Genomic DNA, 22,727 nt, shown 5'->3' with positions numbered 1-22,727 from the left:
ATCTTATGTAATCTGATATCGTCCTAGTCACTTGACAATGACGCCTTCCTGTACGCCATCAGCAAACAGCCACAGATTGCTGCTCACCCTGGCCCTCATATCATTTATGGATATAGAGAACAAGAGCAGTCGTATCTCTCATCTTTTGGACACTCCTCATATAACACTTGCTGTTGAGTACAACACACTTGTTTCTATTACGTAAGAAGTCTGAGAGCAACTCACATAGCTGGGAACCTCTTCTGTATGCTCGTTTTCTGAAAATTTGGGAATATGAAATTTGTCTGTTGTCCTTCATCCATTGTTTGCAGGATATCATGTGAGAAAAGGGCAACCTTAGTTTCGTATTACTGATGCTGTATAAAGCTTTGGTGATTTGTGGACAGATGCGTTCTGTCTCGCTTGGAGATTTATTGTATTCGCTCTGAGAAAATGTTCAGGAATTCTGCAGCAAAGTGAGGATAAGGATATTTGCTGGGTCCGTTCCTTTACCCTTATATACAGGAGTCACCTGTACTTTTATCCAGTGGCTTGAGACTATGCGCTGGGCAACAGATTTGCGATAAATGCAAGCTAAGTAAGGTCCCAATGCCATAGAGGACACTACAAAACCGAATTGGGATTCCATCTAAACCTGGCAACTTACTTGTTTTCAACTCTCTTTCAGTTGCCCCTCTACGCTAGGGATGCCTATTACTATGTCCTAAATATAGGAGTCTGTGTGACAGTCAAACAACAGTTTGTTTGTACAGTCTTCCTGCATTTATGATTTCTTAAATGAGGTATTTAAAACTTCAGATTTCCTTTTGCTGATAGCAGCTTTCCTTTTGCTGTCCTCTATCAGCACACCAAACTGGTTGACAAGTTACTGGATAGAAAACTTCAACTGCTTAGTAATTTTACATAGAACCAGAATTTTCTTGAGTTCTCCACAAGATCTTTCACTGAAGTGTGACAGTGGAAATTGTACGCTTTGGGGGTTGATCTTTCTATAGGCACAAAAATTTCTACAAACTTTTGCTTGTCGACATTTCTGTGTTCTTTTTTAAACTTGACTGTGCAACAAACTCTGCTTTCTCAACATTTTCCGAATATTGTTATTAAACCACTGTGGGCCTTTCTCATCCTTAATCCACTTTCTGGTACATACTTTTCCAGACGATGATTTACAATCAGCTTAAACTTTGCCAATAAATTCCTCAATGTCCATCATATTGGAAGTAAATGACATCAGTTTACTGTCTTAAGTAAGGTACTAACAACTGCTTATCTGCTCTTTCCAGTATAAATACTCTCCAAGCCTCTTGATGGGTTTATTAACTTTAGTAACCATCGTCATTGTGATGACATGATAATCATTAATTCTTGTCTTTTTACGGAAACTGTTGATAAGGTCAGGCCTGTTTCACATTACAATGTCTAAAACATTTACTTTGCACATGTTTTTTCAAACTAGCTGCTCAAGACAGTTTTCGGCAAACATGTTCAGAACTAGCTTCACGAGACTGGCTGTTCATGTACCGTATTTACTCGAATCTAAGCCGCACTTTTTTTTCCAGTTTTTGTAATCCAAAAAACCACCTGCGGCTTAGAATCGAGTGCAAAGCAAGCGGAAGTTCAAAAAATGTTGGTGGGTGCCGCCACAACTGACTTCTGCCGTCGAATATATGTAGTGCTACACAGGCATGCTTTGTAGGCACAAAGATAAATATTGGCACCAAAACATCTGCATCAGTAAATAAATTTAAAAAAAAAAAGGTGGAAGACGAGCTTTTTTCCCTGCCCTGAGTTTTGACCACTGCATTTTCATACATTATCCAACGAAGTAAATACAAATTACGTATTGTTCGTCTTCAAATGGAGCAGCATTTCAATGTACTACGAAAATCCGACTGGCAAGACTGCTTGGGATGTTTGTCAATATGGCCAACTCTACATTCTGAATTTTTTCGTACCTGTGAGAAGAGATGGTTGCTAATAGGAACTTTTATGAATTGTGAATTACATGCAGTATTCTCTTCACCATAAGAATAATACAAATATAAACATTTTTCCGTGTATTGTTTCGTGTTTGCTGCTATCTCATTTAAATCCTGTCTGCCTAATAAACTACGAAACTAGAGTGAGACAACAGGAAACGCGGAAGAATATACATAGCATGTCATGTTTATATTCGTATTATTCTTATGCCTAATAGTGATAGTCAGAAATGAAGCACGGCAATTGACTAGATTTTTAAATCTAAGATGACTCTAATTTCTGTGCAGAATGTAATGTACTAAAGAGGTGTCTGCAAACATTTTCAAACAGAGAAAAGTTTTCGCTAAACTCTCGTTCAGAACATCTTCTATCATACACAGTCTATTATTTCGTTCTTGTTGATCAATATCAAAGAAAGCAGCAGTGTAAGTAACAACAAATAGCAGTCTCTTGCCATTGTTTCGCTTATGAGACAATTCTCTCTCTCTCTCTCTCTCTCTCTCTCTCTCTCTCTCTCTCTCTCTCTCTCTTTTTTTAAGCGGCGGTAGCACGCACAAAAGCAAGCCATGCTGCAAGCGGCGACAGGCCGTAAACACGCACTATCAGAATGCAACAAACAATGTACGACACAGTACAGTAATACATTTTCAGCTTAGAGTGACGTAAACACCTATAACAAAGAAAACGGCACTTATCAGATCAAAGAAAAATAATCAATCACTTCAAACCAGACGAAGCATGTGAAAAAGGAAGGGTACCCGTATAAATACAGACGGAGAGCCTGACGCATAGCAATGGCTACCTGGTAAAGCTTAACAGCTAAGCTTACGACTCGACCCAAACTACTGTAGCTGTATCGTCATTCATTCGACCTAAATTCTCTCTCATATTACAATGGACCAACTTTGTTTCGATTTGGAGATGCGGCCTAAAACTTTTCTCTCCCCTTGAATTTCGAGTCTCAAATTTCAGGTGCGGCTTAGATTCGGGAAATTTTTTTTTTTCCCTCGATTTCGAGTCTCATTTTTCAGGTGCGGCTTAGATTCGGGTGCGGCTTAGATTCGAGTAAATATGGTAACCTACACTGAATCCAGATACATAAAAGTCTACTCTCGGTAGGTTAAAGGACCTCCAACTAATGTTAAATGATAAGAGTGTTTCCACGATACTGAATGTTGACTTTCTTTGAATGATTCTAAAAAGCTTTAGCACAAAATGATTTACCAGAAGAGGGAGGGTGGGAGGGAGGGGGGGGGGGGGATTAGACACCATAGGTGTGGGAATGTTCATTGCAGTTGACAGACATATTCCGTTGAGGTCAAAACTGAGTCAGGCTCTATTAAAGTTAAGTTTAGTTGCCAGTCCAATGCAAATTTTTGTGCAATAATCATATCTCCAGCAATACATTCTCTTCAAGTTTTTTATTTGTGCTGAGGTTAGCCAGTAAAACCACAGAAATATTGACCACAGATGTTAGCAAAACTGTTTCATGTGTAATCCAGAGAGCTACTCAACAATAAATAATCCACCCATAAAACACGCATTTAAACAAACTACTCTTAACACATTACTAGATCTGCATTCTTATATTGTCACATCTCTAATATGATGAAAATTTTCTCAAAGCTCAACTTATTTTCCTGTTCAGTAGAGTTTTTTGTCAGTTTGGTAGAAGTGTTAAATTTTATTCATTTGTGGCAGTTTAACATTATGGCTGAGATGAATAAAGTGGGCTGTGATGGAACAGTTAAAAGCAGCAACGTTTTCATAAGTAATCATTCAGTAAGTGTAAATTGTGCTTGTGGCATTACCACTGGCAAGCCCACTTGAAAAAAGAATGTGTTTCACTCTGTATGTCAGTGTAAGCTTGTATCCCATCTTTAGTGACATAGACATCAATTGGATGTTTCTTTCATTCCTTCCTCTCTGTTGAAGAAAATTTCTTTAGAATGCATGATTCCTTATATTTATACATGATACATAATACAGTTTTTGTATTTGATAATTTTTTCCTTCCATATAGCAAAAAATGGATAATCGGGAATACAAAACTGCTGCAGAATTTGCTGCTGATGTAAGATTAATATTCACAAATTGTTACAAGTACAATCCTCCTGATCACGATGTTGTAACAATGGCAAAAAAGCTGCAAGATGTGTTTGAAATGAGGTGAGTTACCATAATACTAATTTTCACTGGTTCAGTAAGATACTTGTTTAACAGAGCTAACCAGTATTTTATTATGAAAGTTCAAAAATTTTGTTCCTAGGAATTATAAGTGCACTGTTTTAAGTTCCCATGGCATTTCTAGGTGCAGGGAAATATATCTATTGTTTATACATTCATTGGTGGTTGATAATCTGGTCATTATCTGTTTAGAGAGAACGCCAAAGTGCATTAGTGTACTTTTGCAGCATCTGATATAAATGTTATGTTACAGATGTGCTCTCTGCATCTTGTACTGAGCATACAGCTTTGTTGTGGCTAAAATTTTATCTGCAAAGAAAATGTGCCGTTTACAACAGAAAAAACATTGTGCACACACAAGCGTCTGCTGACAGCAAAATGTGTCAAAGGCTTTAGGATGAAGATTATGCAATACTTTGTAACAAAAACTGCTTTTAATGAGCATAATGTCACAACTGTCGACAGGAAAATATTGGAAATAATGGTTTGAAAAGCGTTACCTTCAAAGTGAATTTTGTTTTACACCAGATGAGTTATGTTATTTGTGAGAATTTGTGATAAAATTCTTAAATCGTGGAGGAGCGTTTGGATCTCATTAAAATTAACACTTTGAGGACAAGCCACTCGAAAACTTTCATCCCCAGAAGACCAGCCATTTATGCGATTATTTGAAATTTTACTTGCATACTAGTGTTTGATATATCTTGAAGGGCAACACATGCTAAAAAAAGACCAACTTTCGAGCTTACTTTTTGATATTTATTTTAGTTCTTTCATAGATTACAAATCATATGATAATGATGGCAAAAAGTATAAATATTCTTAGAAATATGAGGTGAGTTCTTGAGCAATTTCACATGTAACTGTCTTTTCTATGGAAAAGTCAGTTGTCAACAGAACATGTATTCAGCCAGGTAACCCACAAAATGTTCGGTGAACAGCAGTGAAAATTTGATTGTACTTGTCATAAATATTCAGCTGCTGAAATTGAAGCACTGTAAAAAAAAAAGTTGTATATTAATTCACAACACTCACTTTTCGTATTTGTGTGCTTGTGCTACTGTTGTGGTGCTGCTATTAGCCAACTACATCACTTGCTCTATGCTCTGAATATGGCCTGGGTCATTCCATGTCAACTCACCTAGGCCTTCCCGCTTGATGATCAGATTTCGTTGAAATTTTATGTGAACATTCGCACGTGAACCCAAGGACTTAAAACACATTGTTTTGAATGAGACTGGTTTTGAAGTTAATGAAAAATGTAATTTGTAAAAGAAGTGCAAAATATACCTTACTTTCAACATTTTACAAAAATCATTATTATTTCAACGAATGTGTAGATTATTAGAAAATAGTAGAGGAATGAAATTTTGTATTCCACATTTTTGACATGTTCAGCATGCATTTACTGTATGAGATATAAGAATTTGAAGTTTACATCTTTTCTAGGCCGCAATTTTCACGTCGAACTTTGATTCATATTACCTAGCATGGTTAACCAGTGTTTGATAGTCAAATACACGTTTTTTGGCAGTTAAAACAATGGTCTTTCTAACTAGCCCTGCCTGGAAAGTTTTATAAACACAGTTTTTTGGAAAAACTGTTTGAAAACACAGGATTTTTTATTTTTTTACAGAATCTCTAATTTTGCACTTCACTTATTCAGTATTGAACAGTGGTACATAAATTAATACTTCATATTTGAGAACCTTGTATTATTAGGTTTCTACATGCCAAGGTTCACATTCGTCATATCTTTTGTCCCCGAGATATAAGAAGCCAGACGTTGAAATTTTTTCAGGTGATTTTTGTCTAACATTTTCTGGTGGAATATGACTTGTAAAATTCTTTTGGTTATTTTTGTTAAGAGAACACACAAAGTTGTGTAAGAGGGCCAAATTTCATTTCTTTGATTGAAATATAGCCAGAGATATAACTGCTCAAATTTGTCAGAAATTCATGCTCGCTATGGGCAAAGTCAAATAAGGGTCAATCTGAATGAAGTGGCCCAATACAAATTAAGTTGGTTGCTTGACCGTTTTTAAATATTTTAATTTTTTATATATGATTACCCTATAATTGAGGACTTCAAAACAGTTTTTTTTAAAATTACCTTTCATCTTTACTGAATGGCGACCATTTTCATTTGTAAGTGTGCGATAATGTTTCGGTTTAGAGACTTAAGCAAAAATATGAATATCTGTGCACTGGGTTAAGTTAAAACATTGCAGTTGACATGATTGTTTTTAGAAAAGTGTCCTCTACAACATAGTCTGTTGCAAAAAAAATACCGTAAATTAAAAAATAACCAGTGAAAACTGGTGTCACCGCCAGACACCACACTTGCTAGGTGGTAGCCTTTAAATTGGCCGCGCTCCACTAGTATAAGTCGGACCCACGTGTCGCCACTGTCAGTGATTGCAGACCGAGGGCCGCCACACGGCAGGCCTAGAGAGACGTCCTGGCACTCTCTCCCAGTTGTACAGCAGAGTTAGCCAGAGATGGATCACTGACAACTACGCTCTCATTTGCCGAGATGATAGTTAGCATAGCCTTCAGCTACGTCATTTGCTACGACCTAGCAAGGCGCCATAGCATTTGATAATTAATATTTTGAAGAATGTACAGTAACGAGAGATGTTCTACAATTGTGGATTAAAGTTAAGTATTATATCAACTACGTACTTTATTTGCTACTATTAATTCCCTTAACTGTTCCAGACCTCACGCCAGTCAGTGTGTAATTAAACACGTGCATTTCGGCGTGTCCTAGCAACACAGTGTTGGCTCTTCTGCCAACACTTCAAAAACGACCTCCAAATTTTCAAAGGTCCAATTTTTAGGCACAAAAATAAACAAGGAGTGATTTATGAGAGTATATTTTTTTCCTATAGTTAGATATCATACACTACTAGCCTCATATATAGCAAGAATACTTACAAATGTTTCCTTAATTTTTTATTTTTTTTGAAATTTGAAAATTTTCATTTTTTTGTAAATTTTGGGGTTAGCTATCTCAGGCGGGACTGAATATGAAAATATGATTTTTGCACAGTTTGTACACCTATATGATAGCAACGTACTGAAAAAATTTCAACATTGACATCTGACTGAACAAAGATATGAATTTTTGAAAAGGAGGAGATAATTCACATTACTCTACAACTGATCTTATGGCTGTTGCCTGTTAATGTGTGATGTTGGTGGGATATAATCAATTATTATTGTAGTAAGGTATTGAATTATAATACAAAAAGTGGAAACATCACTGAAATTAACATTTATATTATTTTGACATACTTAAAATAAATATTTTGAATTAACATCCTTCGAGATGCGACTGTTCCTAAACCTTGTGGTGAATGTTAGGAACACTTATTTCTTCAGATTGCTTCTGTGATATAGAATTAGTCCTCCCAGTTGCTGTGGTAAGTTCAAGCACTGAATGTTTCCGTAAAACATTTTTCATTGGTATCCAAACTTTGTCACTAGTAGATTTCTTGAATGATGTTCTTGGGCCAGCATGGTGGTAAAAATGCACAAAAACATCATTGTTTTCCAAAATTATTCTTTCAACCTCTGCAAGCCACCACTGTCCATCATACACACATGCCACTATTTCATTCAACATTAAAGGCAGAGGTGTAATTGTACTGACACAATGATCCTCATAAATTTCGGTTTCTGATGTTACATAGCATTGAACTAAGTTTTCTGCAATGCCAAGGAATTTGTGGAAATGCCTTGTTCATTTTATTGCTATACAGTTTTCAAATCTGGTTTGAAGTGTTGTTTTCATTTGCAGAACCACTTCTTCTTTCTTGATCAGAAAATAGGTAATGCCTTTAATATTATCCTTGCAAAAGACATACCTGTACTGTGAGAATTTGATCTGTGGTTGGTCTTTGTAGGCTGGCTTTACTTGCTTCACATTTTGTTGTACCTCCTACTCCATCACATCCATTTTTACCATGGCAAGAGGCATAAAAGTGCCATTCTGCCTCCAACCCAAAGTCTACTTTGTTGTTGCACAAATTTGAAAATTTCTTTTTGTTGTTATACTGTCTACCACTTCCATCTGAAAAGTATACCAGCTTCTTAACCTTGGGAAAAATTTTCTTTTATGTGATTTATTGCATACTTTTGAAACACATGTACCGCCAAAGTGTTGTGCTCCAAGTAGTCGCTTAAAATGCAAATTGAAGAACTGCAAACTTCATCTTTCTCATTTTTAAAGTAGAGAATAAATGGATTCACTGTTACGTGGTCATTGACGCAGTGGTACTCTTGTATTGCATCCTGACTCACAAATGTAAAATTTTCTGCAAAATCAGCTAGCACTATACATTCAGTTTCATGAAATTGTGCTTTTTTGTCCTTCGAAAACTTACTTTGGATTTTAGAAACATAGTGGTGACTTTTGAGTTTTTGTAAGTTATCAATTAAAGATTCCAAGTGCTCTTCCTGAGATTTAACCACTGTTACCATTTCTGCCCTGTCAGTTGTGACCCACTGTTTGAAGGTAATACTATCTGGCATTTCCTCATCATATTCGTGAAACAATTCAATAACGGTTTCCTTACCAGGGCATTTATTACACAAACTCATCATGCAGTCATAACTGTTAGTGTCACAGACTATTAAATCTAGTAACTCTTTGTAGTTAAGATCTCTGAGTTTTGCACATGCAATCATCAGTTTGACATTTTGATGATATAAACAAACACACATGGAGTGTGTCCCTGAGGATCCAGCCAAAACTCACCACTCAGGGCAGAGGTCACAAAATTTTGACCTTCCAATTTTGCATTAAGGATGATAACTTTTGAAAACTACATAAAGTTCATTTAAATTTGACAACTCTAGTCATTTCTGCTTTGCTACTTTAACTCCATTTATAACAACTCTTTTGTTATCTTTGCAATATGAGCGCAGTCTACTGTTTTCATCATCTTCAAAAACTGTTGGATCTTTTTAATTTTTTCTGCACTTATACCTGCTCCTTTCTTCTTTCCTAAAACTGGAAGAATGCCTTGCTCTTTCACAAATTTTTGTGTTAGTTTAACCAAATGATGAGAAATGTTGAATTTGTGAATTATTTTATCTCTTGACCATGAGCCAGGGAGCAAACTTAAAATGTTAACTTTTTCTTCTTTAGATGTCACTGAACCTTTAATTTTTAATTTGTTTATTAATCTCAAATATTCAGTGTCAGATGTTGACGTGGTAGGTTTTCTTCTTCTTCTTTAGAAATAATGTTTGTATCTGTATTATTAAAGCATGATTCCAAGTCTCTACTAATTTTGTCTGAAATTTGTTGTACCTTATGTTCAATAGCTGTTTTTCTTTTTCTACTACTTAATTTTATTATTTTCGAAGCAGGAGATATGTCTAACTTAGAACAAGCAAAATCCAATATGCTAACAGCTTCCTCATTAGGAATATCAATGTCATTAACAATGTTAAACGATTCTGGTTCTAGATTCACAACAAATATTTTTGAGTAACAATTTGGGCACAGGGAATTTCCAGGAATCGCATTACGTTTCACTTGGGAAGTTGTTTCACTCTCACATAACAAGAACAAATGTTCAAGTTTTATTTCCTTCAAAGCTTTAGTAATAGGTTTTTTATGAACTTTAAGTGAATCACAGCACATTTCTTCCAAAAAATGTGATTGTACTTCAGAATATATTTCTTCTCATAATACTCACATACTGATGTTAACTCAAACAGCGATGTTACAGAACAACTTACTTGGAATTTAAACAGTTTGTCTAACTTTATCAAAGTCATTGACATTTTTCAAGTTTTTTGAAACTTGAACCTTAAACTGTTTTGTGACACACTTCATTTGCTGTCTGTCCAACAGAGCACTGTTCATCCATGTTATTGCATTCCATTTAATCTCTCAAAAGTAATTACATATTACACACAGAACAAAGCACATAACACATTCTACACTCTCGAAGTATGTACAACCACTCTAACAGAGGTTTCAGAACAGACTGATTACAACAATACCACACCCAGCAATAATGTACTTCTTTATTGACAATAAACCTAAACGTAAAAGAGCATTTTTATTACCATAGAACAAAAGTGAAAGCTCCTATTGTTTAATATTGCATTATTAAAAATAAATAAACTAAATGAATATTGGGTGATAGTGTTAACTAAATATAAGTTACAATTAAATTTTATTACAATGAAACAGTAAACCTTTTAAATAGGCAACAGCCATAAGATCAGTTGTAGAGTAATGTGAATTATTTCCTCATTTTCGAAAATTCATATCTTCGTTCAGTCAGATATCAGTGTTCAAATTTTTACAGTACGTTGCTGTCATATAGGTATACAAACCGTGCAAAAGTCATATTTTTATATTCAGTCCTGCCTGAGATAACTAACCCCAAAATTTACAAAAAATGAAAATTTTCAAATTTCAAAAATTCATAAAAAATTAATGAAACATTTGTAAGTGTTCTTGCTTTATATGAGGCTAGTAGTGTATGACATCTAACTGTAGGAAAAAAATACTCTCATGAATCAGCCCTTGTTTGTTATTTTTGGGCCTAAATAGTGGATTTTTGAAAATTTGGTTACCAAACTTTGGTCAATGTGACTGGTTATTTTTTAATTTAGGGTATTTTGTGTAACAGACAATGTTGTAGAGGACACTTTTCTAAAAACAATCATGTCAATTGCAATGTTGTAACTTAACCCAGTGCAGAGATTTTCAAATTTTCGCTAATGTCTCCAGACTGAAAAATGTCACGTCTACAAAAAAAAAAAAAAAAAAAAAAAAAATGGCTGCCATCCAGTAAAGGTGCAAGATAAAAAGTATTTTAAAAAACTGTTTTGAACTTCTCAAATTAGGGCAATCACATATAAAAACATTAAAATATTGAAAAATGGTCAAGCAACCATCACTGGACCACTTCATATGGATTGGCCTTATAAGTGATTATACCTCAGCCACCTTTACTTCAATGAATGTTAAACTTTATACCACTGTTTATTGGAGACATGTGCAAATGTTCACAAAACATTTTATTGAAATTTGTGATGTTAGAGCATGAAAATGTTCAGAAATTAGTCAATTTGACATGGAATGACCCTGCTGTCCATGGCTGGTGAGATCATATGACATGAGCTATGACCAGCTGACAAATCACATAGGGCAATTTCATTTCCAGTGATTGAGAAGATACCATGCTGTATTTTGTGGAATTTGTAGTTATACTTTTGTAACATGAAAGTATGCAGCACACAAGTTGCCACCCATCAAAGATCTTTCCAAAAGTGTTGTTTTTTGCTGGGATTCGTTTTGTAAAGTGCTGCGAAGTTTTATACCAGTGTATGAAACCTTTACCATATAAAGGATTGATTGGTTTTGCAGATTGTCTCTTTAATGCAGAAAAAATGTGCTTCACCCAGGAAAAAGCGTATTTTTAACTACCAAATTCGAAACTGGAGAAACTTGATTTTTCCACATCTTACAGTCTCCTATCTTAGCTTAATAAAGAACTGCATTTATTTTCATTATTCATCATAGTTACTGCACTGCCTCAAATTAAGTAAAACATTGGACGAAATTTTAGAGAGTTTGCAGAGGTAAAAATGCATTGTGTAAACTGTGCATCTGGTTTATTTTAGATCATACTCTACAGTATAAGAAATGTAGGTAAGATATAGAAATTTTATTTAAAATTGATAACAGATCGGTTCCCATTTCATTATCAAGATATTGATTTTTACGTCCAGTGGATGGTTGGATGCTATGTGCCCCTTTCCATCCCAGGCATCGGGCATTATGTGGTCGTAACAACGACATATTTCATAAACAATTCAAGATATCAAAATGATGTTTTTTTAGCAAATGATAGCACACAGAGGCATTTAAATTGTACGATAAATACTAGGAGCTTTTTTATTCACCAAGATATGGAAGTAATTCATCAACCTTGGTGAGAAGTTGGCCGCTCACTATGCATGCAGAATAGCACACGAGAAGCGCATGTGTACGTGTCCACAGCACCTGGGGAATGACAGAGTAGGACATGTATACACATTCACTGCAGTGAAAGGGTTAAATGCCAGTATAACAAAATACGAATAAAATGCACAGAAACAATTTTTTTGTTCCGTGGGACCAAATTAAGGAGAAGTCTCTATGGTCATGTAACGAGTCAATACATGAAATTATAACACGATAGTAGAAACTGATAAAATGAAATATAAGAAGCATATTCAGGCGACAAGTCGTAAGTTTAAATAAAGAAAATCAACAATGTAACTATGGAATTTGCTTAATTTTTCAGCTCTTCCAGGAGCTCCTTGACAGAATAGGAGGAGTGAGCCATGAGGAAACTCTTCAGTTTAGGCTTAAAAGTGTTTGGGCTACTGCTAAGATTTTTGAGTTATTGTGGTAGCTATTTGAAAATGGATGCAGCAGAATACTGCACTCCTTTCTGCACGTCAAGGAAGTGCATTCCACATGCAGATTTGATTTCTGCCTTGTCTTAACTGAGTGAAAACTGCTAACTCTTGGGAATAAGCTAATATTGCTAACAACAAACGACATTAAAGAAAATATATACTGTGAGGGCAATGTCAGAATTCCCATACTATTGAATAGGGGTTGACAAGATGTTCTCGAACTTACACCACATATAGCTTGAACAGCCTGTTTTTGAGCCAAAAATATCCTTTTTGAATCAGAAGAATTACCCCAAAAAATACCATACGACATAAGCATATGAAAATATGGAAAGTAGACTACTTTTTGTGTTGAACTGTCACTTATTTCAGGTACTGTTCTAATGGTAAATAAAGCAGCATTTAGTTTCTGAACAAGATCCTGAACATCAGCTTTCCACAACAGCTTACTATCTATCCGAACGCCTAGGAACTTGAACTGTTCCGTCTCGCTTATAATATGCCCATTCTGTCTGATCAAAATATCGGTTCTTGTTGAATTGTGAGTTAGAAACTGTAAAAACTGAGTCTTACTGTGATTTAGCATCAAATTATTTTCCACAAGCCACGAACTTATTTCATGAACTACATTATTTGATACTGTTTCAATATTACACACAAGATCCTTCACTACCAAGTTGGTGTCATCAGCAAACAGAAATATTTTTGAATCACCTGTAATACTAGAAGGCATATCATTTACATAAATAAGAAACAGCAGTGGCCCCAGCACCGACCCTTGGGGAACGCCCCACTTGACAGTGCCCCATTGGGACTGAACATCACTACCACTCTCAATATTGCGGAGAATTACCTTCTGCTTTCTGTTCTTGATGTAAGAGGCGAACCAATTGTAAGCTACTCCCCTTGCTCCATAATGGTCCAACTTCTGCAGTGATATTTTGTGGTCAACACAGTCAAAAGCCTTCCATGAACAAAGTTTGTATCAATAAAATTATCTTTGTTAGTGTGACGGTATTTGGTATTTTTAATCAGTAAGTCAACTGGCTCAATGTTTCCTGTTGATGAGGCTAAGGAATGGAGGAGGACAAATACATATTTTTCTAATAGTTAATAAATGAGTACACTGCACAAGAACTTCACCCATCCATTTTTCCAATACTTGACAATTTCTGTACTGCTTTGCTATTTAATATTGTAATTATGTATTAAGTTACATGTTCCATGAAATTAGAAACAGAACAAGACGCAAATCATGATATTAAGAATAGGACCTTCATGAGTGCACTCCTGTATATTAACTCAACAATACGGCCAAATATAAGTTATAGTGCAGACTATTTGAGTAGATTTTAAAATTGTCACAGTAATGCTCAGTTAAAGTATGCTTTGCAAGTACCGAAATAATTGCATTAAACAAAAGGTTTGAAGCTAACATATGGAAGGACTGAAAATAATTGATCTCTTACATTGTTTTGTGGCTGTGGATTAGGCAGGTGATCGTATAGATTGTAAGTCTATAAGAGGTTTCCATTTGACGATATCGTTGCTGTGTATATGCAACATAGTGTGAACCCAATGTGGGTACACAAGCACTGACATATAGGCATAGGAGTAGTGTGGCATTCACATCTTTCTGGTGGGGTGGGGGGGGGGGGGGGGGGTGTAAATGACAAGAACCGTGGCGACGTTAGTACCAAATGCGTCCCAACATGTTGCTATACTTTTCTTGGCTGTCGAAGGATGAATACAGGTAGACATCCATCATAAAATAAAGAATGTGCATTGAGAGGTGCGGGGGGTGGGAGGCAGTGTTTCTGGGTGGCTGGCCTCATCCATCATGGACAACAAGCAGGCAGTTGATGATGCAATTAGCGCGGACCAGCACATAACCATTTGTGTGCTAGCAGAGGACCTTGACATCAGATTTAGTATCATACAACACATTATTTGACAGGAGTTAGACTAACCTTAGGTCTGCAGCAAGTGGATAGCCTGGGTGTTGAATGAATGCCGTACAAAGATTGAATGGGATGTTTCAATGTTGAAAGGAACATGTTCTTAATGCAAGAAACGAGAGCTTGTTTCATCCATTGTCCCCCCATCCCTGGAAGTTCAAGAGCCAACTGTCGAATGGCCCATTGATTAGAGATATTTTGGAAATCTGAGAAACAGGAAGTGATGCAATCTGCTACTTTTTCTGAGTATGCAGCATTCTCAGAAACTGTCCTAAGATTAAGCTAATTCTGAATATTTTAAATATTTTTGATGTAAAGTCTTGATGAGTTTGTTCAGACGTATGAAGACAACTTAGAGGCAGTCAGCATTGCTAGACATGGTAACATTACAAAAAATCAGTACCTTGGGGATTTTGTGAATGTATGTTACTTCAGTGGTGTGATAGATATTTGTAAAGTACAGTCAGAAAACAATGTAGCACCAGATCTTTGAGCAAGGATGAATTTGTAAAGGAGGTACATTTATATCAGTAGTATCAACAGAGTTGAGAAGTCTCTCAACTATGAGTAATTTGTGTACAACAGTCAGTCAGTTCCATGCCACGGGTGTGTTCACTATGTAAAGGTAGATACGCATTGTATTTGCCTTGTCATTAATAAATATTCTTATAAAATACTGTTAGCAGGATTGAATGAAAATGTTGCAAATAGTTTTGGTGTCTGTTTCCAACCTGAGAGCTATTTTTGTGGCAGTGCTAGCTGAATCTAGTCAGTTTGGCTGAGTATTTCGGCCTGGTGTTGTTCCCTAACTTTGTACCTTGCTTGCTGTAACATGTTACTATATTAAATGAATAGAGAGAACGAAAGATAGAACCTTTTGAAAACCCGTCAGTAAATTCTACACTTCTCGAAAAATTTAACACAGTCAAAATTTTAGGATAAGTATTTAAAAAGTATCAGGTGATGAAATTTTATCATGATATTTTTTGTAACATTATCGATAAACATGTAAATAGTTGTTTCTTAGACACTGTCCATCTGCAACCCAGGCTGTGGGGGTTTCACATTGTTACAGGATAATGACATAAAAGTACAGTTACTAATAACATTTAAGGTCATTTACTACTGTTGCTCATGTGTTTGTTCCTTGCTTTTGAACTTTAATACTTCCATTTGTGGTATTTTCATCTTTATCAGGAAATAACTTCCCTTTCCTTGTCATTGATACTAATTTCTAGGATATTGCTACAGTAATAAAGTAATCTGTGTGTTCTCAGATATGCAAAAATACCAGAAGAACCAGTTTCTGGGAGCAAGAATGAAAAGATGTCTGTGACCACTTCAGGAAGTGAATCAAGCAGTGGATCATCATCCGATTCAGACGATTCTGATGCCGAGCGTGTTCGCAAGCTAGCACTCCTTCAGGAACAGGTAATACTATTGATATTGACCCACTATTCCCATAAGAAGTCACTGTAACCATTTCTTGTAATATCTTCAAAGCTAGCAGAGCATTGTTTCAGATGGACAGAGCACGTATGAATTTAAATAATGTTGATCATCTTTGTGGTCAATACTGTAATTGAAGTTTTGTGGATTATCATTTCAATTGGCTAGTTTTGTGATCAAGAGTGTGTTCAAAGTAATGTTTTTTTCTGCTTGGTTGTTTGCAATGTTCATTTTCAAATTCTGTGTATGGTTATTACTAAATTGTGTAACAAATATGATTGCTTTGCTCCTCTAAAATTCACAACTAAACACTGCCAACCTCCACCCACGGCCCTAAATGATTAGATGTACAAATTTAGAAAGTTGTTGTACAATGCGCCTGAAGACAAATTGAAATTGACTGTTTCAGTTGTCAATTATTTTCTTCTTTTTCTTCTATTTAAGTATAAGTGTTTCTGGTGAGAAGAAGCAGCAGCATTGTCCTGAATGTGAACAGAGTACAGATGTTTCTCAATATTATTTTTCTTTTCCTACTCAACTTGATAATTACAAGATCTGCAGAATATTGGTTTTGACCTTTCATGCACATTTGTAGGTGTGCGACCCATATTTGACAGTGCTAGAGGTAGAACTGATGAGGTAGCGTTGAAGTAGAACCAAAAATAAATACTCACATATTAGAATAAGACTTTGGCAGGTTGTCCTTTCTGGTCACTATAGTGCAGAGTATGGACACTGTAAACTGGCAGTCAGCTAAAGTGTAAACAAATTGGAATTAAGACTACCAGAGGGATGAGGAGCAGTGAAAGGAGCCCCACCTCTTTCCTGCAGGGTGCCAACGTACACCCATATTCTGTTTTTCTGTGAAAACAAATCTGACAGATGGGGTTAGAGGACTCATCAATCCCTTCTGGTGTTGTGAGGGCTGTAATCAAACTCTGTGATTGACGAGGATTAGTCTTTTCAGTCATTTCAAAGCAAAAAAAGAAAACAATGAGCAACACACACGATGCAAAGTATTTAATAACACCTACTGTGCAATAGGTATTCAGCTGTTTTCTGGAAATTGTTTTAAATGATTAATTTGTCATTTTATGCACCTGGCATGCTTTTTTCCTCATTCATTCCAGTATACTTTTGTAAAAAAAGGAAAGAAAATTCAAATAATTTTAAAGCCCGCTAAAACCCTCCATTCGAGTCGTGATGCTTGTGACGTCACTGGTTAGCTCACTACTCCTACTGTCTTAATGTTCAGTCAGAGATATGTCTTGTTTTGGAATTTATGCTATGGAAAATTTGTTACAAATGGTGTGTAGTACCATACGGTACAAATACATCTATAAAAACTCCTGAAAACTTATTTTTGGTGTTCCAGTGAGTGAGATGATGTGTAAAATTTGGTGCACTGTAAGGGCAAATTGTCGCAATGTCGACACACGAGTGGACTAGCTTAGTTACACGTGTGATGCATTGTGAGGAGATAAACATTCACTTACCTCTGAGATATGCTCTCCCACTGCTGCAGTGAAGGATAGTGTCATTCAACAAAATTAAGCTCCTAGTGAAAATTGTCATTTTACCCAACTATAACTCAGTTATTCAGTAGCTCAGTGTCGAATTTTGTAAGATGATGTCCGTAGATCTCTGGTTCGAATCCAACCCGAAAGAACATTTTACCTCATCAGATAATGTTCTCTTTCAGCAGATTGGCTCACCCCAAAAGCATTTTTTCAGCCATTTCTATTTTTTAACGTAGTTCTTGATGCATTCATTAATATTTGTCGGTACTGAAATTATTATTGTACCTTTTTATAATATTCAGCTTCAAGCATTTTAAATTTTCTTACAGTTGTGCAAGAATAATAGATCTCCAATTATTTTGAAATCCATCCCGAAATTAACATGTCTGTTGCTGGATCACTAAGGAATTATTCGTATTCTTTTCATCAATGCTAAATGGTTTTTCATCAGTGCTAAGTGCACTGTGTGCTGATGTCTCCTTATTTCAGACATTGTATTTAAAAATGAATACTTCCTCTGGGTTTAAGATGAGTCTCCAATTTTACTTATGAAATTGTCAAATGTAAATTCTTTGTGGAGTGCTTCTGTAAATTTTCGCTTTCATTCTGTTTGTATCCTGAAATTTACATCACTTGGTCACTTTTTATGTTTGTTGTGGCACTGACCACACACTCTTATTAGTATTCAAACACACACAATCGAATAAATTTGCTGAAATGTTATATGTTAGTGGTCAAAGTTATCCATACATCAACAAATGCAAGCTTAGGAACTTTCACATGGTAAATAATGTGGAATCAACAAATATCAGGGAGACAAATAAACAGATGGAAAATGGAAACAAAAGATCTATGAACATACGAACTTAACTACAAGAGCTAACGGTGGTTTTATGCTGACTAACATTTCTGTCACATCTTTTACGTCAAGCCTACTGGACTGGCAACTATCATCAAGTGGAGTCCACCATAGTTTGTTACCAGTAAGCTGTTACTAAATTCATGAATCGGAAGAACTTTAGTTGGTCAGTAGTAAGAATATGTGGTGTTACCAACAAAAGTTGTGACACTTCAACCCTTATTTCAGCATCACATGTTTCATGTAGCATTTTTGCAATGGAATGTTTCAGTAATAAATAGTGAAAAACATATAAGTGAATATAGAAATGTTTAATACTTACATTTAGTGGAAATAATAGTTCTGGAAGATCTGGTTTGGCCTTTGTGGTCTTCCCAATTTATAATGTGTTTAAAATATAGGGCAGGGAAGGTTTATTTCCTGTGAAAATTTAGAAATTGAGTTGTACCAGGAACATGGACATGTTACGGGTGTTGCGAATCTTGAATGCCAGACTAATGGAAGTGTGGTGTAGGACAAATATTATTAGACAAGCCAGCCATGCTACAGAGAAATAGCAACATCATAATTGAAACTTTCTGTCAGATTAAAACTGTGTGAAGGACCGAAACACGAACTCTGGACCTTTGCGTTTTGTGGGCAAGTGCTCTACTGACTGAGCTACCCAAGCAAGGCTCATGACCCGTCCTCATAGCTTTACTTCCATCAGTATCTCGTCTCCTACCTTCCAAACTTCACAGAAGCGCTACAGTGAACATTGCAAAACTAATGCTTCCGAAAGAAAGAATATTGTGGAGACATGGCTTAGCCACAGCTTAGGGGATGTTTCAGAGAGAAAATTTCATTCTGGAAACATAATTGTTCGGCATTGCTGATACTGCACAATAACAGCAATTTTCCAGTGTAATAGGCGATAAATTTGCAACTTTTATTTTACACAGCCTTGGTCACAACTAATAATTTTTCAGCATTACAGGTTTCGCCTATTGTAGCCATAATCAGATCTATAACAAGAAAGACCAAAATTTATAACTTAACAACACAAACTAAACTGTTGTAAAGCGCAATATCAACACAATTTAGAATCTTGTGTTGCATTATGAAACCATTTATACACAAATTTAAAATGATTTTATACCAGTTACGTTAAGCTCACCAAGGCTGAGTCATTTATATAGTCATGTAGTACATATTCAACCCCTTCAAGCACTTACTATTTTATATACTGAAGAGCCAAAGAAACGGGTACACCTGCCTAATATTGTGTCGTGCCTCCTTGAGCACGCAGACAAGCCGCAACATGACGTGGCGTGGACTCGACTAATGTCTGAAGTAGTGCTGGAGGGCATTGACAACATGAATGCCGCAGGGCTGTCCATAAATCTCTAAGAGTATGAGGGATTGAGATCTTTTTTGAACAGCACATTGCAAGGCATCCCAGATGTGCTCAATAATGTTCATGTCTGGGGAGTTTGGTGGCCAGTGGAAGTGTTTAAACTCAGAAGAGTGTTCTCTGACCCAATCTGTAATAATTCTGGATGTACAGGGTATCACATTGTCCTACTGGAATTGCCTAAGTGCGCAATGGGCATGAATGGATGCAGGTGATAAGACAGAATGCTTATGTATGTGTCACTGGACAGAGTCGTATTTAGATGCATCAGGGGTCCCCTATCACTCCAACTGCACACGCCCCACACCATTACAGAGGCTGCACCAGCTTGAACAGTCCCCTGCTGACATGCAGGGTCCATGGATTCATGAGGTTGTCTCCAGACCTGTACACTTCCATCTGCTTGATACAATTTGAAATGAGACGTGTCTGATGAGGCAACATGTTCCCAGTCATCATCAGTTCAATATCAGCGTTGTTGGGTCCAGGCGAGGCGTAAAGCTTCGTGTCGTGCAGTCATCAAGGGTACACGAGTGGGGCTTCAGTTCCGAAAGCCCACATTGATGATGTTTCATTGAATAGTTTGCACATTAACACTTGTTGATGGCCCAGCATTGAAATCTGCAGCAATTTGCGGAACAGTTGCACTTCTGTCACATTGTACGATTCTCTTCGGTCGTTGTTGGTCCTGTTCTTGCCATATCTTTTTCTGGCCACAGCGATGTCAGAGATTTGATGTTTTACCAGATTTCTGATATTCACGGCACACTTGTGAAACAATCGTACAGGAAAATCCCCACTTCATCGCTACCTCGGAGATGCTGTGTCCCATTGCTCGTGTGCCGACTATAACATCACATTCAAACTTGATAACCTGTAATTGTAGCGACAGTAAGCAATCTAACTACTACGCCAGACACTTGCTTTATACAGGCGTTGCTAACTGCTGCACTGTATTCTGCCTGTTTACATATCTCCGTATTTAAATAAGCATGCCTACACCAGTTTCTTTGGCGCTTCAGTGTATGTACAAAGACACCCTATTCCTCTCATTTGACAAGACAGATGAGCCACCTTCTAGGTGATGTGTATGATATTCCTTACATCACCTATCCCTTCTTTTCATATCAACTACTTGAAATAAAGCAACATAGCCATATTTTTCTACTGTTGTATAAAACAGTATTACACTTACTGCTGTTGGTTTACTATCACAACTAAAATATACATTGTACATTATAAATTCATCCTTTATAAGAGCTATTCAAATGAATAAGGTAGATTTAGTATTAACACAGACAACTATCATTAAACATTTTGCTACTATGACAAGATATATGTGGCAACCAAATCTTGTTTCCTCTTGTGGCTGATAGCCCAAGTTCTTTCTCGCAGCCACTGCACCACCCATCTTACTTACTCTGACCACACATGCCTGCCTAGCTATACTGATTGTCAAAAGTGGTCTTATCCCATGCAGATACACTCTGAAGCACCTAGCAAAATTCCTGCCTACATTCAAACTGCAGAATATAATAATAATAATAATAATAATAATATCAATTGGCAAGGTTGTGTGCATTGACAAATGTGCCTGGATATCCAGATGGTGCACTGATGTACAAAACCGAATAGGCACGAAAAAATGTCTTTATTTAAAATGTTATGGATGTTTGTCTTGTGTGGTACTTTTCTCCATATTATGTCAGATATTCACAGCATTTCTGTTAGATATTGAAAATGTTATAGAAAGAGGATTAAAAGACATTTTTAAATAATTGAATTAGTCTTTATACAAGATTTCACTTTCTTTAGAGTTTGATTTTTTTCTGGGAACAAAACCCTTAGCAATATAGCAAATTGTTTATGCTTTTGTAGTTTGAAAATTGTCAAGCAATTGTGAATATACACAAACTTTTGCAAACAAGCTATAAAAGCTTCCAGGAATGTTAAGAATTCTATACATATGTCTTGTTTCTTAGTAAGAAATGCGTTCTACTTGTATGAGAAACTTTACACTTTCTAACTTTCTTAATGGTTCGTTGCAGCTGAAAGCAATGCAAGACCAAATGCGCAAGCTTGTTGAAGAAAGTTCCATGAAGCGCAATAAGAAAAAGAAGGATGACAAAGACCGGAGAAAAAAAAAGAAGTCTGAAAAACATGGATCTTCATTGAAGGATGCAAGGACAGTATCTGCAAGTGATGCTGTAAGTGCTGGTGCTAATGTTTCTGTGTTAGGAACCGGTGATAGACTTGGAGCAGAGTTGCCTCATAGTGTAACCAGAAGTGGGTTTAGTGCAAACTCTGGTGTGATGATTGGTGCACCTACCTCATCTAAGGCAAATAAAAAAAGTTCTCGTGGGATGGGAAAGTCAGGTAGTCAGAAGCGGCCTAAAACTAGCTCACGTTCAGGAGGAAGCAAGAAGAAAGGAAGTAGCAGTATGCCGCCACCAAACTTGGGTTTTGACTCGGAGGATGAAGATAATGCCAAACCAATGTCATATGATGAGAAACGACAGCTGAGCCTTGATATAAATAAGTTGCCAGGTAAGATGTTTTCCACAAATACCCTGTTGTATCTCATTCCTATTTTGGCAACAAACCCATGTATTAAAGAATTTAAAGAAATTTCATGAAAGCCTATTAGTAGCAAACTTTCTCCAGCCTTTTTAAATTAATCAACTCACCTAGCCAAATTACTTTTATGTCAACACTAACATGTAGAAAATGGAACTGTATTACACAAAATTGCCTTCTGAGATCCAAAGTGTTACACTTATGCATTTAAATCTCCTGATTTGAATAATGAAACGAGTAACTGAGGTAAATTAAAAATGTGTTTAAAAAAATTCTACCAATTTTCTTATGGTTTAGGATGGCTGGATGCACAGAGGTTACAAAGACAGAAGCTTTGCTACTAGTAGTTTGTAGGATCTGTA

The 22,727-nt window shown here is 36.2% G+C and overlaps 1 protein-coding gene across 8 annotated transcripts in view; it reads left to right on the top strand.

Annotated features, from left to right (window-relative positions):
• LOC124554686 (homeotic protein female sterile-like) overlaps nucleotides 1–22,727 on the top strand; it is a 262,983-nt gene that overhangs the window by 157,627 nt on the left and 82,629 nt on the right. For all 8 annotated transcript variants that reach the window (XM_047128308.1, XM_047128311.1, XM_047128312.1 and 5 more), the window contains 3 exons: nucleotides 4,004–4,149; nucleotides 15,845–15,998; nucleotides 21,837–22,335. In XM_047128308.1, the coding sequence (XP_046984264.1) occupies nucleotides 4,004–4,149; nucleotides 15,845–15,998; nucleotides 21,837–22,335 (799 nt within the window). The remainder of the gene's footprint in view (nucleotides 1–4,003; nucleotides 4,150–15,844; nucleotides 15,999–21,836; nucleotides 22,336–22,727) is intronic.

This window comes from Schistocerca americana, chromosome X (genome assembly GCF_021461395.2).
Source record: "Schistocerca americana isolate TAMUIC-IGC-003095 chromosome X, iqSchAmer2.1, whole genome shotgun sequence".
Classification (NCBI taxonomy): Eukaryota; Metazoa; Arthropoda; class Insecta; order Orthoptera; family Acrididae; genus Schistocerca; species Schistocerca americana.
The sequence above is the reverse complement of the archived record's forward strand: the minus strand, read 5'-3'. Positions and strand labels throughout refer to the sequence as shown.